At 36.3% G+C, this 12,906-nt stretch overlaps 2 protein-coding genes across 2 annotated transcripts; both read right to left on the bottom strand.

The window, feature by feature from the left end:
- Positions 1–5,813: 5,813 nt before the first annotated feature.
- On the bottom strand, positions 5,814–8,133 carry LOC124897886 (receptor kinase-like protein Xa21). Its single transcript, XM_047411473.1, has 4 exons — positions 7,708–8,133; positions 7,155–7,578; positions 6,255–7,043; positions 5,814–6,151 (listed from the first exon to the last, which is right to left on the bottom strand). Exons 1-4 carry the CDS (start codon positions 8,131–8,133, stop codon positions 5,814–5,816), a joined length of 1,977 nt encoding a protein of 658 aa, XP_047267429.1.
- On the bottom strand, positions 7,826–9,399 carry LOC107869248 (receptor-like protein 34). The gene is made up of 3 exons (XM_047411472.1): positions 9,227–9,399; positions 8,593–8,849; positions 7,826–8,512 (listed from the first exon to the last, which is right to left on the bottom strand). Exons 1-3 carry the CDS (start codon positions 9,397–9,399, stop codon positions 8,289–8,291), a joined length of 654 nt encoding a protein of 217 aa, XP_047267428.1. The 3' UTR covers positions 7,826–8,288.
- Positions 9,400–12,906: the final 3,507 nt, after the last annotated feature.

The following is a 12,906-nucleotide window of genomic DNA, read 5'->3' as shown; positions in this document are numbered from 1 at the left end:
AAACTTGATGTTGAAGTGCTTGGTCCTTCCATGAAACATGGGATCTTTGGATATAGCTATGGCAACTTGATTATCCACAAAGATCGCAGGGCTTTCTTCTTGCTCCAGCTGCAGATCAATCAACATTTTCCTGAGCCATATTGCTTGATTAACATTAGCTGCTGCTGCTATGAATTCTGCTTTAGCTGTTGACTGTTCTACTGTTTCCTATTTCTTTGAGCACCATGAGAAACACCCAGATCCAAAAATGAAGCAATAACTGGAAGTACTTTTCATATCACTAGTTGAGCTGCCCCAATCACTATCAGAATATCCAAAGAGTTTGAAGTTTTGACTTTTGCCAAATTTGATACTATAGGCTAGAGTTCCTTTAAGATACCTAGCAACTCTTTTGTAAGCTATCATTTGCAAATCACTTGCATAATTTAAAAATCATGATAAAACACTCACAGGAAACAAAATGTCAGGCCTTGTTGTCGTAAAATACATCAAGCATCCAGTTAAGCTTCGATATGCTCCTTCATTAACTAGCTCAGCTCCATCATCCTTTTTCAGCTTTTCTTTTTGATTCATCGGAGTACTCACACTCTTTCATTCATCCATTCTAAATCTTTTAAGAATCTCCTTCATGTATTTCCTTTGACAAATAAAGACTTCATTTCAAGTTTGCTTGATCTCCATTCCCAGAAAATAAGTCATCTCGCCAAGATTAGTCATCTCAAAGACTTTCATCATCACCTCCATGAATTCTTCAATCAAAGTTATATTATTTCCTATCATAAGTAAATCATCGACATACAGAGAAATAATAATAATGTTAGAGCCAACTTTCTTGACATAAAGAGTTGATTCACTTAAGCTTTTTTCAAAGCCGAAGTCTAGCAAATGGTTATCCATTTGGCTATACCAAGCTCTAGGAGCTTGCTTTAGCCCGTATAAAGCTTTATTTAATAGATAAACCATATCTTTATGACTTGGTACACTAAACCATTTTGGCTGCTCAACGTAGATTTCTTCCTGCAGTACACCATTGAAGAAGGCAGACTTCACGTCCATTTGAAAAATCTTCAACTTTTTTGTGCTGCTATGGGCAAAAAAATTCGAATTGTATCTAATCTAGCTACTAGGGAAAAAGTATCAAAAGAATCTACTCCCAAAACTTGTGCGTTGCCTTTCACCACCAATCTAGCTTTGTGCTTGTTTATCGAGACGTCAGGATTGAACTTGGTTTGGAAAATCCATTTAACTCCAATCACTTTTCTATCTTGCGGTCTTTCCACTAGCTTCCAAGTTTGGTTCTTTTCTATCATGGCCAACTCGTCCTTCATTGCATCTATCTATTTTTGATCAATTTTTGCTTTCTCGTATCAAAAATAGCAATATTGCATCTTTGATAAATATCAGAGAGTGACCCTATCCCCCTAATAGGTCGATCATCCATCGATTCATCATAATCAAGCTTTGAATCATCATGTTTAACTCGAGACTCATAATTCAATTACCATTGCTCATCTTCAAGGAATTGAACATCTCTACTTACGACAATCTTTCCTGATTGTGGTTGAAAGATCCTATAAGCTTTAGAAATCAAACTATAGCCAATGAAAACCCCCGGTTCAATCTTCTCATAAAGCTTATCTCTTTTGACTTACGGAACATAACAAAAACACATACATTCAAATATTTTGAGATTTTTTACAGTAGGTTTAACACCATACCAAGCCTCACAAGGAGTCTTCTTTTCCACTGCCCTTGTCAAAGTCTATTCAGCAAGAAAACAGTTGTGTTCGCTGCTTCTGCCCAATATTTCTTTGGCAGGTTCTTCTCATACAATAAACACCTGGTATTCTCTATTATTGTTATATTATTTCTCTCACTCACTCCATTTTGCTGTGGATAATATGGGACAGTGAGATAGTGCTGTATTCCAGCTTCTTCACAAAAAGAATTGAACCTATCTGATGTATATTCAGTTCTATTTTCTGATCTAATGACCTGAATCTTGCAGCCGCTCTGATTTTCTATCCATGCTTTGAAGAAAATTTCAGCAACTTCAGACTTAAACTTCATAAAATAAATCCAACACATTCTTGTTAGATCATCAATAAATATAATATAATACCTGCTGCCATTGAGCGATGGAGTTCTTTGTGGACCACAGAGATCGGTATGAATGAGTTGCAACTTCTCTGTAGCTCTCCATTTGGAACTTTTAAATGGAAGCCTAATCTTCTTATCAAGTAAACAAGCTTTATAGCTTGAGAGATGCTCCTCCAAGGTTGGTAAATCACTTACCATTTTGCTTCTTTGCATAAACAACAAAGCTTTGTAATGAAAATGCCCCAAACTTTTGTGCCATGTTTTCTCAATGGAGGAATGACTTGTAAAAGCTATTTGTTCCTCCTCCAATGGATTCAAGGAAAAACTTTTTCCATGCATTTTGTTTCTAAACATTTCCTATCCTAGACACGCCTTGTTTTCAAATAATAATTTGAATCCATTTTCTAGCAGTTGTCCAACACTTAATAAATTTTGATCAAGTTCAGGAACAAATAAAACTTCATAAATGAGTTTTGTACCTTTATAACTCTCAATAGCTACAGTCCCCTTTCCTTCCGCTGGGAGGTATTCTCCATTTTCGATCCTGACTCTTGATTTAACTAATTTGTCAAGGTCTCTAAAAAAACTTTTCATCACTGGTCATGTGGTTTGTACAACCACTATCAATAAGCCAGCTTTCACTTGAACTTTTTCTTGCGTAACAGTAGCCACAAACAATTGCTCTTCTCGCTCTTGGTCTGCAATTTGTGATTCATTTTTTTGTTGTAAATACTTCTCTTTCCAGATAATGACCAAGTTTTTGACACTTTCGGCATTTCATATCAGGCTTTCTCCAACACTTGAAGTGTGGATGATTTTTCCTCCCACATTGTTGATAAGGTGGATATTTTCCTTCTTTGTTGTTAGCAGTGGCAGTAGCATTTTATTCAGATGTAGCTTCATAGTTTCCATAGTTTCCTTTCTTTCCTTTTCCTTTATTACCCTTAACAACATTTGAACCAAGCTGCAACTTTACTTGCAGGGCTCCCTCAATTGATCCCTCTTTCCTTATCATCCTTCGTTGTTCTTGTTCCTGCAGAGCACTCAATAACTCTGCCAAACTAAGCCTTGACAGATCTTTAGTATTTTCCAACGAAGCAATAGTTGCCTCATATCTTTCAGGTAAGGTTACAAGAGTATTTTGAACTAATCTATTGTCATTAAGTTCAGTTCCAAGTATTCTTACCTTATTTGGAATCAGAAGCAACCTGTCAGAATAATACTTAATGGTTTTGGATTCCTTCATTCTATGCATCTCGAATAATCTGACCAAGTTTAGTACTTTCATTCCTCTGATTCTTTCATCTCCCTCGTACTCTTTCTTGAGGAAATTCCAAATTTCTTTGGCTGATTTATATGTCATTACTCTACTGAAAATGGTAGTAGAAACTGCAGCAAAGAGACATGATTTAGCTTGGGACGTTGTTGTTCTCCTCTCCTTGTGAGCTCTAATCTGAGCCATGGTAGGATTCTCTGGCAAAGGAAGCACTTCAAAGTCTTCCTTGATAGCCACCCATAAATCGTAGGCCTCCAAATAAGACTGCATTTTTACTGCCCAAGCTTGATAATTTTCTCCGTCGAAAACTGGCGGAGCCATAGCAGAACAAGAGCCTGCTTTCTCCATTGTTTGAATGGTGTTTTGCAGCCACAAATTTGGATAAACACTCAAAAAAAAAACACTCGTAAGTATCTGACATGTCCCTTAAGAAGTAAGGCTTTGATACCGATGTTATGAGCTGAAGCAGTCAAATGATTGTAATTGAAAGAGCTATTTTATTTAGCTTCAAGCAATCAGAATAAATAGAGTAGTAGTACAACTGAAACAGAAAAATGACAGCTGAAAAAATTGCATAATGCCTAGAAATTAGGAACAACGAAACTAGGATAATGACTAAAAATAAACTGCTATCCTAAAAATCTGCTGAGGTCTTTTGACCTATTCCTAACAGCTACTGTAACGCAGTAACACTTATCTTCTTATTCTTGGATTCTTTGTGTTGCTGTCCGTTCTTGTTTTGTATCTTGTTCTTGGTTTTCTCTTGTTGTTCTTGGCTGGTTTGTGTTTCGTATCGTGTCCCTTATCACTGACCGAACATTGGATCTTTTCCTCGAATCTCTTGTCTCCCCCGTGTATTTTCACAATGGCCTCTTACACACTCCTCGGTAATGCACATCCTCTGCAACTCCCATCGCTTTCTCCGCGGCCTTCGCAAATCTTCCATTAACTTTCTCCACCCTCGTCTACTCCTTCTTACTTTTTTGCTTCTTCAGTACCATTTTCACAAGTGATAAGTATGAGAGAAAACATTGGGGGATCTTCAGCACCATTTTCACAAGTGTACTCAGACCTTGTTTCTGGAAGACCCTCATCTCAAGACACTAAATATTGTATCATAACGATATCAGGGGGCAGATGCTTCCTAAAGAGTTAAAATATTGTCAGTGAAATTGTGTTTTACAAGAAGAATTAGCTACTTCAAAAAGTAACAAGTTGAGAACAACAGACCTCCATCTCAAAATGTCAGAATAGGAAAATAATTGATTAGAAAGAAAGAACTAAGTCGTACAACCAATGACAGTGCACTTCTGCTAGATTTTGTTTTTTAGGTTCGAAATCGAGAGGGCGTCATGCGAAAGCTGTTAATTTGCAAACCATAAGACGATAAATCAGACAAAAAAAATAATACTTAAAAGAAACATATTATTGATATAGTTTGGCCAATTGGACTACATAATAAAAACTAAATTAAATAAAATATAAAAATTGTTAGGAGAAAATCTCCCACTAAAGAAAAATTCTTTAAAGACTACATTGTGGATTCTATTGTGTTATTGTATGAGAAGGGGTCTTCTATTTATAGATGTCCAAAACCTTTTTCCTCCAAGAAAGAGGTTAACCAATTATGGAAAAGTTTTATATTTCCTTTAAAGAAAAGTAAAAGTAATTATGGTATTTCTTTTATTTTCCTTCTAAAAAAAATAGAACTTAAATTTGGTAAGAAAATCAGGCAAAAACCCTAATATTGTTATCAGTGTCCTGATTTACCTTTTTCATCCCTCTGCCTTTGACTTTTTAGGGTTGTCACTATTAAGAGGCATGGAAATGTACAAATACTGTAGGCATTTTAAAGTTCTCTTTAAAATGATCTTTTTATTTCAGCAATTTTTTTTCGGTCCTGTTAAATTCTTTTCCCCCGACCTGCGTTGAACTGCTTTTATTTTTCCTTGAGCCGAGGATCTATCGGGAACAACATCTCAACCTCCCAAGGTAGGGTTAAGGTCTGCGTATACTCTACCGTCCCCTGACCTCACTTGTGTGAAGTTCTGTCGAAAGGCTGCACGATGTAAATTCCAGATGAAGAGTCTCCCTGTAAATCATGTGCCAAAGACATTTTATTGGTAATTTGGACACTGAGGGACAAACATAAGGGGAGAGGAATCAGAAATTGGGATATGTCACACTCCAACATGTTAATATCCCTTCAACACTTACAAAAGTAAATCATTCTATTTCAAGATTTTGATGATCAATTTAGTTTTTGTTAAAAGGAAATAGTGAGATTTATTCAACCAGCTAGAATTTTCAAAAACAGAATCACGCACAAATTAAGTGCCAAAACAAAAAAGAAAGAAGCAATATTACAGGAATCCAGAACTAATCAAATATTTGCAGCAAAACAAATTATTTGGAACAACAGATTCCAACAACATGCTCAACATGCTAGAAGTTGAATCTTGATCTTCGGTAGCATCCCTACAACATCTTTCATGTTGGTCCTTCTTGGTGGAGATTCGTTACAACAATCTAATGCAACTTTCATGATTGATGCCACAACATCTAGCTCCTTCTTTAAGCGATTACCAGTTGATGTTAACAAGTTGGCATCACCGACCTCCATTACAACATTTGGAAGTGAATAATTCGCCCATTGTTTCAAGCTACAATCTCCCTCAAACTCACTAGGCTTTCTCCTAGTAAACGTTTCGAGCAACATGACCCCATAACTGTAGATGTCACACTTTGTTGACACTAGTCCTTCCAGTCCATACTCTACAGTGAAACAATTCATTTAAAGATCCAATATGCTTTCTAGGTGGGAAAAAAAGAAAGGAATAATCAATGTTCAACAAATTAGCAAAACAAAGAGACGTACCCGGTGCAATATACCCGAATGTTGCAAAGGTTTTAGTGTAAAAATCACCCTGACCTTCGCCAAGCAGTTTTGAAATGCCAAAGTCGCTGAGGTGGGCAACCATATCTTCATCCAGCAAGATGTTACTAGGCTTCACGTCACAGTGAATCACAGGTAACGAGCACCCATGGTGAAGATATTCCAAAGCACATGCCACATCTATCATTATTCTTAGTCTCTGCTTGATGTCGAGGAAGTAGTTGTGCGAATACAAATACATCTCAAGACTCCCATTAGGCATAAAATCAAGAACTAAAGCCTTAAAATCAAGATTGGAACAACTAGTAATGACTTCTACGAGATTCCTATGGCGAAGGCTATGCAAAACTTCACATTCTGTATCAAAACTCTTGAATGCCGCATCCAGTTTCAGGTTGAACACATTCACTGCAATGGCAGTTCCATTTCGGAGGACACCTTTGTAAACAGAGACAAAGCTTCCAAAACCAATCAGATTACTCTCTCTAAGGTAATCCGTTGCTTGGAGCAGTGCATAGTATGACTCAGCTTGTTGAGGAGCACTTTTACCTCTTCTGTACCTTATCCATAGGAGCACAAAGGCCATAGGAACAAATACAATTGCAATTGCGAGTAAAAGAAAAAGAACTAGGAATTTTTTCCTATTTGATATGTTCTTTGATGAAGTGGGGCATGGCGGGACACTAAATCTTGAAGAACCACAAAATGCTTCATTGTAGATGAAAAACTGACTTGAGAGGTTCTTGAAAGGACCTCCCGAGGGTATTTCACCTTAAAATTTGTTGAAAGAAACATTGAAATACTTCAGGTTTTTAAGTTTCTCCAAAGACTTAGGAATGATTCCAGATATATTATTGTGAGAAAGGTCTAGGAATTCTAAACCTGCCATGTTGCTCATTGAGTCAGGTATAGTTTCTTGCAACTTGTTGTGTCTCAAAGAAAGGTGTGCCAGATTCTGAAATCCTGCAATTTCTCTTGGAATTCTATTTGAAAATTGATTCATTGACAGATCTATCAGTGTCGCAGCCTTTAGATTTCTAATTTCTAGAGGTAAAGAACCTACCATGTTGTTTGACGATAAGTCAAGAACCACTAGATCTTGAATGTTCCCTAAGCTTGGTGGTATATTGGTACTCAATTTATTGGATCCCATACGTATCTCTCTAAGGGAAGTAATCTTTCCTAAACAATAAGGAAGAGAACGTGAAAAATTATTTTGAGTCAAGTCAATGACATCCAAGAAGTGCAATTTACATAGATTATCACTGATAGATCCTGTAAGTTTGTTGTTACTCAAGAACAAGCCCTGCAGATTTCTCAAGTTTCCAATTGATTTCAGAATCGATCCAACTAAGTAGTTTCTAGAAAGATCATAGTCTAATAAGCTGCTTAAGTTCCCAATTTCATTAGGAATTCACACTTTGATTTTGCAAACGTTGGCGTAAAAATTTTTAAGAGAGGTGGAAAGGTTCCCCGTGGAAGCTGGAAGCATGCCGTTTGGCGGGTTCAAAGTTAGAGAAAGAGCTGTTAAATTTACGCAATTGGTGAAGAAAGTCAAGAAGCTTAATGATGAGTCAGTGGTTAAATTGTTTAGTGCTAAATTTAGATACTGTAGATAAGTCAAATATCCAATAGAATTGGGAATCAAGCCAGCGATTTGGTTGTTAGAAAGCTCTAGAATAGCAAGTTCTGAACAATTGGAGATGGAATGAGGAATAGTTCCAACAAGACTGGTTAAGCTCCCCAGATTAAGCTCTTCAATGTTGGGTAAGATAGAACCCATGGTTGGTGGGAGGCTTCCTGATAGATTATTGTGTGAAAGAGAAATCACTCTCAGCCTTGATATGTTGAAGATCTCCATTTCAAGTGAACACTAAAACTATTAAATTGAAGATTAAGTTTCTCCAAATCAACGAGGTTGCTTATCTCGTTAGGTATTTCACCTGTCAACACAAGGACAAAAAGGAATACTAGTGAATTAACTACCACAATTTGTACCTCTTTCTATAACTTTGATTACGTACCGGTAAACCTATTTTCTTGAAGATATAAAAATTGCATCTTGGTTAAGTTTCCAATATCTCGTGGTAAGAGTCCATTAAGATTGTTCCCCCACAGTGAAAAAACTTGCAGCACCGAGATATTGAATATGGAGATTGGGACTGAACCGGTTATCTGGTTTACCTCCATCGATAACTCCATCAAATTAGCAAAATTTCCAATTTCTTGTGGAATTATCCCTGCAGTTTATGTGTAATTTATTAATTCTTTTTGAATTAAATAGATAAAATATTACTAGCATTCATAAGATAAAACATACCTGTGAAATGGTTAGCTCCGAGATACAATTGCTGCAAGCTACTCAATCTTCCAATTTCACTATGTATTGGTCCATCAAACTCATTTTTTGATAAAGACAATATTTTAAGTTGTGAACCATTTGACAAGCTTGTAGGCATATGACCAACAAGCTTGTTTCCGGATAGATAAAGCTCTTTGAGTATTGGGAGACCATTGAATAAGCCATTGGGGAGATTTCCTGATAAGCTATTGCCCGTAAATGCAATGATTTCAATGCTAGAAATATTGAAAACTGTGAATGGTATAGAACCCATAAGTTGATTATGTTGTATGGACTACAAGTTCATATTGTGAAGATTGCAGATCCCTTCTGGAATGTTTCCCTGAAGTGAATTATAAGATATATCTAATGTCTGCAACCTCGAGGTATTCGAGAGTGACAGAGGAATAGAGCCTATGAGCTTGTTACCGCGCAACCTTAATTCTCTAAGGTTTATAAGACTTCCTATCACTTCTGGGATTGATCCTCTTTGGAATTGAAGTTCAGATTTAAAGTCTCAAGTGTGGACATATTAGAAAATGAAGAAGGGATGGAACCAGTGAAACTATTATTTCAAATATTAAGAACTTGAAGTCGGTGCAAAAACCCAAACCAAGAAGGAACCTCCCCTCTGAAGTTGTTGAAACTTAAATCAAGAAACTTAAGGCGACGCAAGCGTGTCATTTCTTGAGGCAAATTTCCATGGAAATTGTTCCTTCCCAAGTCTAGAGAAACAAGAAATGAGAGGTTTCCAAATTCCCGGGGAATCCCGCCTGTAAGAGCCATGTTAGAAAGATTCAAGGACTTCACTTATTGGTGACGAGAACCACAAGTGACTCTAACTCAATGGCAAACAAATAGCTGGAGACCAGTTTTTATACAAGAAGTGGAAGGGGTTGGAAATGATTTGAGATTTTAAGGACAAAAGAGCCAATTGATTAGTGGTAGTGTTGGTTTGGGTCATGGCTGAACTAGCCATAACATAGTTGTCACGACCCGAACCAGGGCCTAGCCGTGATGAGCATTTCGAACCATTGAGGCCTGAAACACCCCTATCTGTTTGGTAATCATGCACCTAATTCATATGATCAAAGAAATACGGAAAAAACACAATTATTTGGAAACATATCATAAATATGAAAAGAGACAATAACGGGGAGATAAGGTTCCCTCAACGTCAATTATCATCTAAACAACTGTCTACGAATATGTCTAACAAATGACTGAAACAATGTCTATCTGGAAACTAAGACAAGGCCCCCAGCAGACCCCCAAAACTGAATATAAGATAAAAGGACTGCAGGACATAAGACCTTCCGAAACATAGAAGGCTCACCACTTGTCTCTGCAACTCTGTCTGAATGATCTACTAATTCTCTTGACCCCTAGATTGGGCCTTTGAACCTGAGAGGTTGGAGAGGGCCGGGGGTCAGCACAAAAGTACTGGCACGCAGAGATATCAAAGCAAAACATAATAATTTTACAAAATATAGTTGAGAGCCATTATAAAGCAATTTCGTATCAAATCATTTGAAAGCACATGGGTGTAATGCAATAATTTTTCTCAACAATAATGAAATGCAACTGAGCTAGGTGGAATACCCTACATAATTTACACCAACTGTCAAACCTCGGTTCCCGCCGAGATTAGAGTATAAGTGAGGGAGAGACACACAAGATCACACAGTATGGTGTCTCGGCCCAATGGTAGTTCCCAAGATCACTTGGCTCGGGCTCCTACCTATAGTCCCAATATGGGAATGACATGATGTCAAGTACACAAGATCACTTAGCCTGGTACCAATATTCCGTGTCAGCAAATACGTTATTCTAGCGATGAGCCCTTGTGTCTCAAACGCCTTCTTCGAGCATCCACCTTTCTTATGTAAAATCAATGCATTCAAATTTCATCTTATTAAATCACATGTCATAGGGTATCGTCATAACCGACTTGCAAGTCATCAATATCACATCCACATATGCATAATCATGTAATAACCAAGGTGCTTCATCATTTACAAGTCGAGAACAATATTTATTTCAAATTCATGCTCTCTTTTGTTGAACACAATACAATACGGAGTATCGAAACATTATCATGGGAATTTGAAAAATATTTAACATTCATATTTATCAAACTTCCATGGAAAATCTCAAATCACATATGCATGGTTTCAACCATTGAAGTATATAGGCAAACAATTCCCATGACATAAAGAAAATGACTTAGAAATCATATTGAAAGCAAGTTATTAGCATTTGATAGAAAACCCCCATTTAAAAGCATGCATGTTCATAAAAACTACACCCATGAGATTTTCGGATAACCCCACGTACCTCTATTTCCAAGGATAATAGGTGTTTCTTGAAGCTTGCAAATTGTTGATTCCAAATATGTAATTATCTTTGAAAACCTACGGTCAAATCTTGAACTATTTGGGTTTTTATTTTGAAACCCTAAGGAGAATCTTGAGCACTTTTGATGAAAGAATATGTATTTAAATCTCGTGTTTTAGGGCTAAGTAAGGGTGGAAAAGGACCACTTTGTCCTCAACACGGAGTGTTTAATTCACCAGAATTCCTTACATAGGTGCCGCCCATTCCGTTGCCTATGTTCACATAGGCGCCGCCTAGGCTATCGCCTATGTTTGCATAGGCGCCACCTAGGCTATCGCCTATGTTTACATAGGCGCCGCCTAGGCTATTGCCTATGCTTTCCAGTGGGGATTGGTTAGGCGATGCTTATCACTTTGAAGGGCCATAACTTCTTGCTCGGGTGTCGGATTTTAGCCAAATTGGTATCGTTGGAAATCTAACTCGAATACCTATCATTTGACACATAGTAGACTTCCTAATTAGACATATAAAGAGAGTTATGATCGGTGGAATCTGACACACTTTACAACGTCTACTAAAACTTAGTCGATAGAGATAGTTTTGATTCATCCTTGAGTTGAAGACCTCGATGGTCTAAATTCAAGCTTGAGCAGATTCTCATGCTACACAATAATTAACATGATGCATTGACATAGGATTTTATGGATTCGGGATTAGCAACGCATCGAAATCATTGTCTATATTGTAGCCCAAATTGCGTGGCCTTACAATTGTAAAGCAACAACAGTACTATTAAGAGAAAAGAACTGAAGGCTTTCTCCATTAGTGAAAAAATTAGTAGGAAAATGGTATGGCTTATAACATGTGGTTTTGAGACATTAAATAGCAATGAAATCTACCTTTTGGTCTTCATGATTTTGAGAAAAAATACTTTTCTCCATTCTTTCTGTCATAGTCCAACTAAGCAAATATATGCCACATAAATATGATTAAAAATAATTTACGAGGATCATAGAGCCCCCGTAAAGTTGTGGTGTGTTACAACAAATTTTTCAAAGTTTATGTATATTTTTTGGACTCTTTTTTTCAGATAGTTTATATAGCTGATCATAACATGTTTATTATCCTTTTATCTCGAAATAGGACAGAATCTATAGACTTTTACGTTCTAGTTTCTTTTTGTAGAAGTTAATTTAGCTCATTTTTATATGGGATGGTAGTATAAATGAACTTTAATTATTGTTTATAATTTATTTGAAATTTGGACTTGTTTTAGAGTGTGTTTTCATGAACTTCTTTATTAATAAAAGAATACACAACATTAATTTGTATTGGCATAGTCTATAATTGATTCTAGTCAATACTTTTTGGGTAATGGATATGACGACATGAAAAACTATTTACATTCTCGATCAAATTGTTCTATCGTAGTTTAATAGCTCGACGAGACTATTTACTTTTAATTTTTAGATGTTTTAACATTTTTTTAAAATTCAAAAAAAGTAAACAATGTAGACATGTAATTTTGTCCTTTCCCAAAAATATTTTAATCATTTTTTATTTTATTTTTTTATTTTTATATTTATTTTTATTTTATTCACCTTACCATACTTTTGTTTAATTGATAATTTCTCTTAAAAAAATAAGAATTGAAAATAATTAAATACATAGCATCTTTGTCACCTCACTATGCCACCTCAACACCTCACTTTCCATTTTTCATTGGATACATGGAAAAGGCACACACCCTACTCACTTTTCCACACGCCACCCTAATCTTTCAACATGCCACACTGACTTTTTCACATGCCACAAAATTATTCCCACAAGCCACCAATTATATGCTTCCACATAGGATAATAAATAAAGGAAAAAAATCAAATAAAAAATATGAAAGGAGAATTCTAAAAGGGGAAAAGGGGAGGCTCATTCTTTGATCATCATCTTCTCCAAAAT

The sequence above is a fragment of the Capsicum annuum genome, chromosome 4 (genome assembly GCF_002878395.1).
Source record: "Capsicum annuum cultivar UCD-10X-F1 chromosome 4, UCD10Xv1.1, whole genome shotgun sequence".
In the NCBI taxonomy this organism is placed as follows: Eukaryota; Viridiplantae; Streptophyta; class Magnoliopsida; order Solanales; family Solanaceae; genus Capsicum; species Capsicum annuum.
The sequence above is the reverse complement of the archived record's forward strand: the minus strand, read 5'-3'. Positions and strand labels throughout refer to the sequence as shown.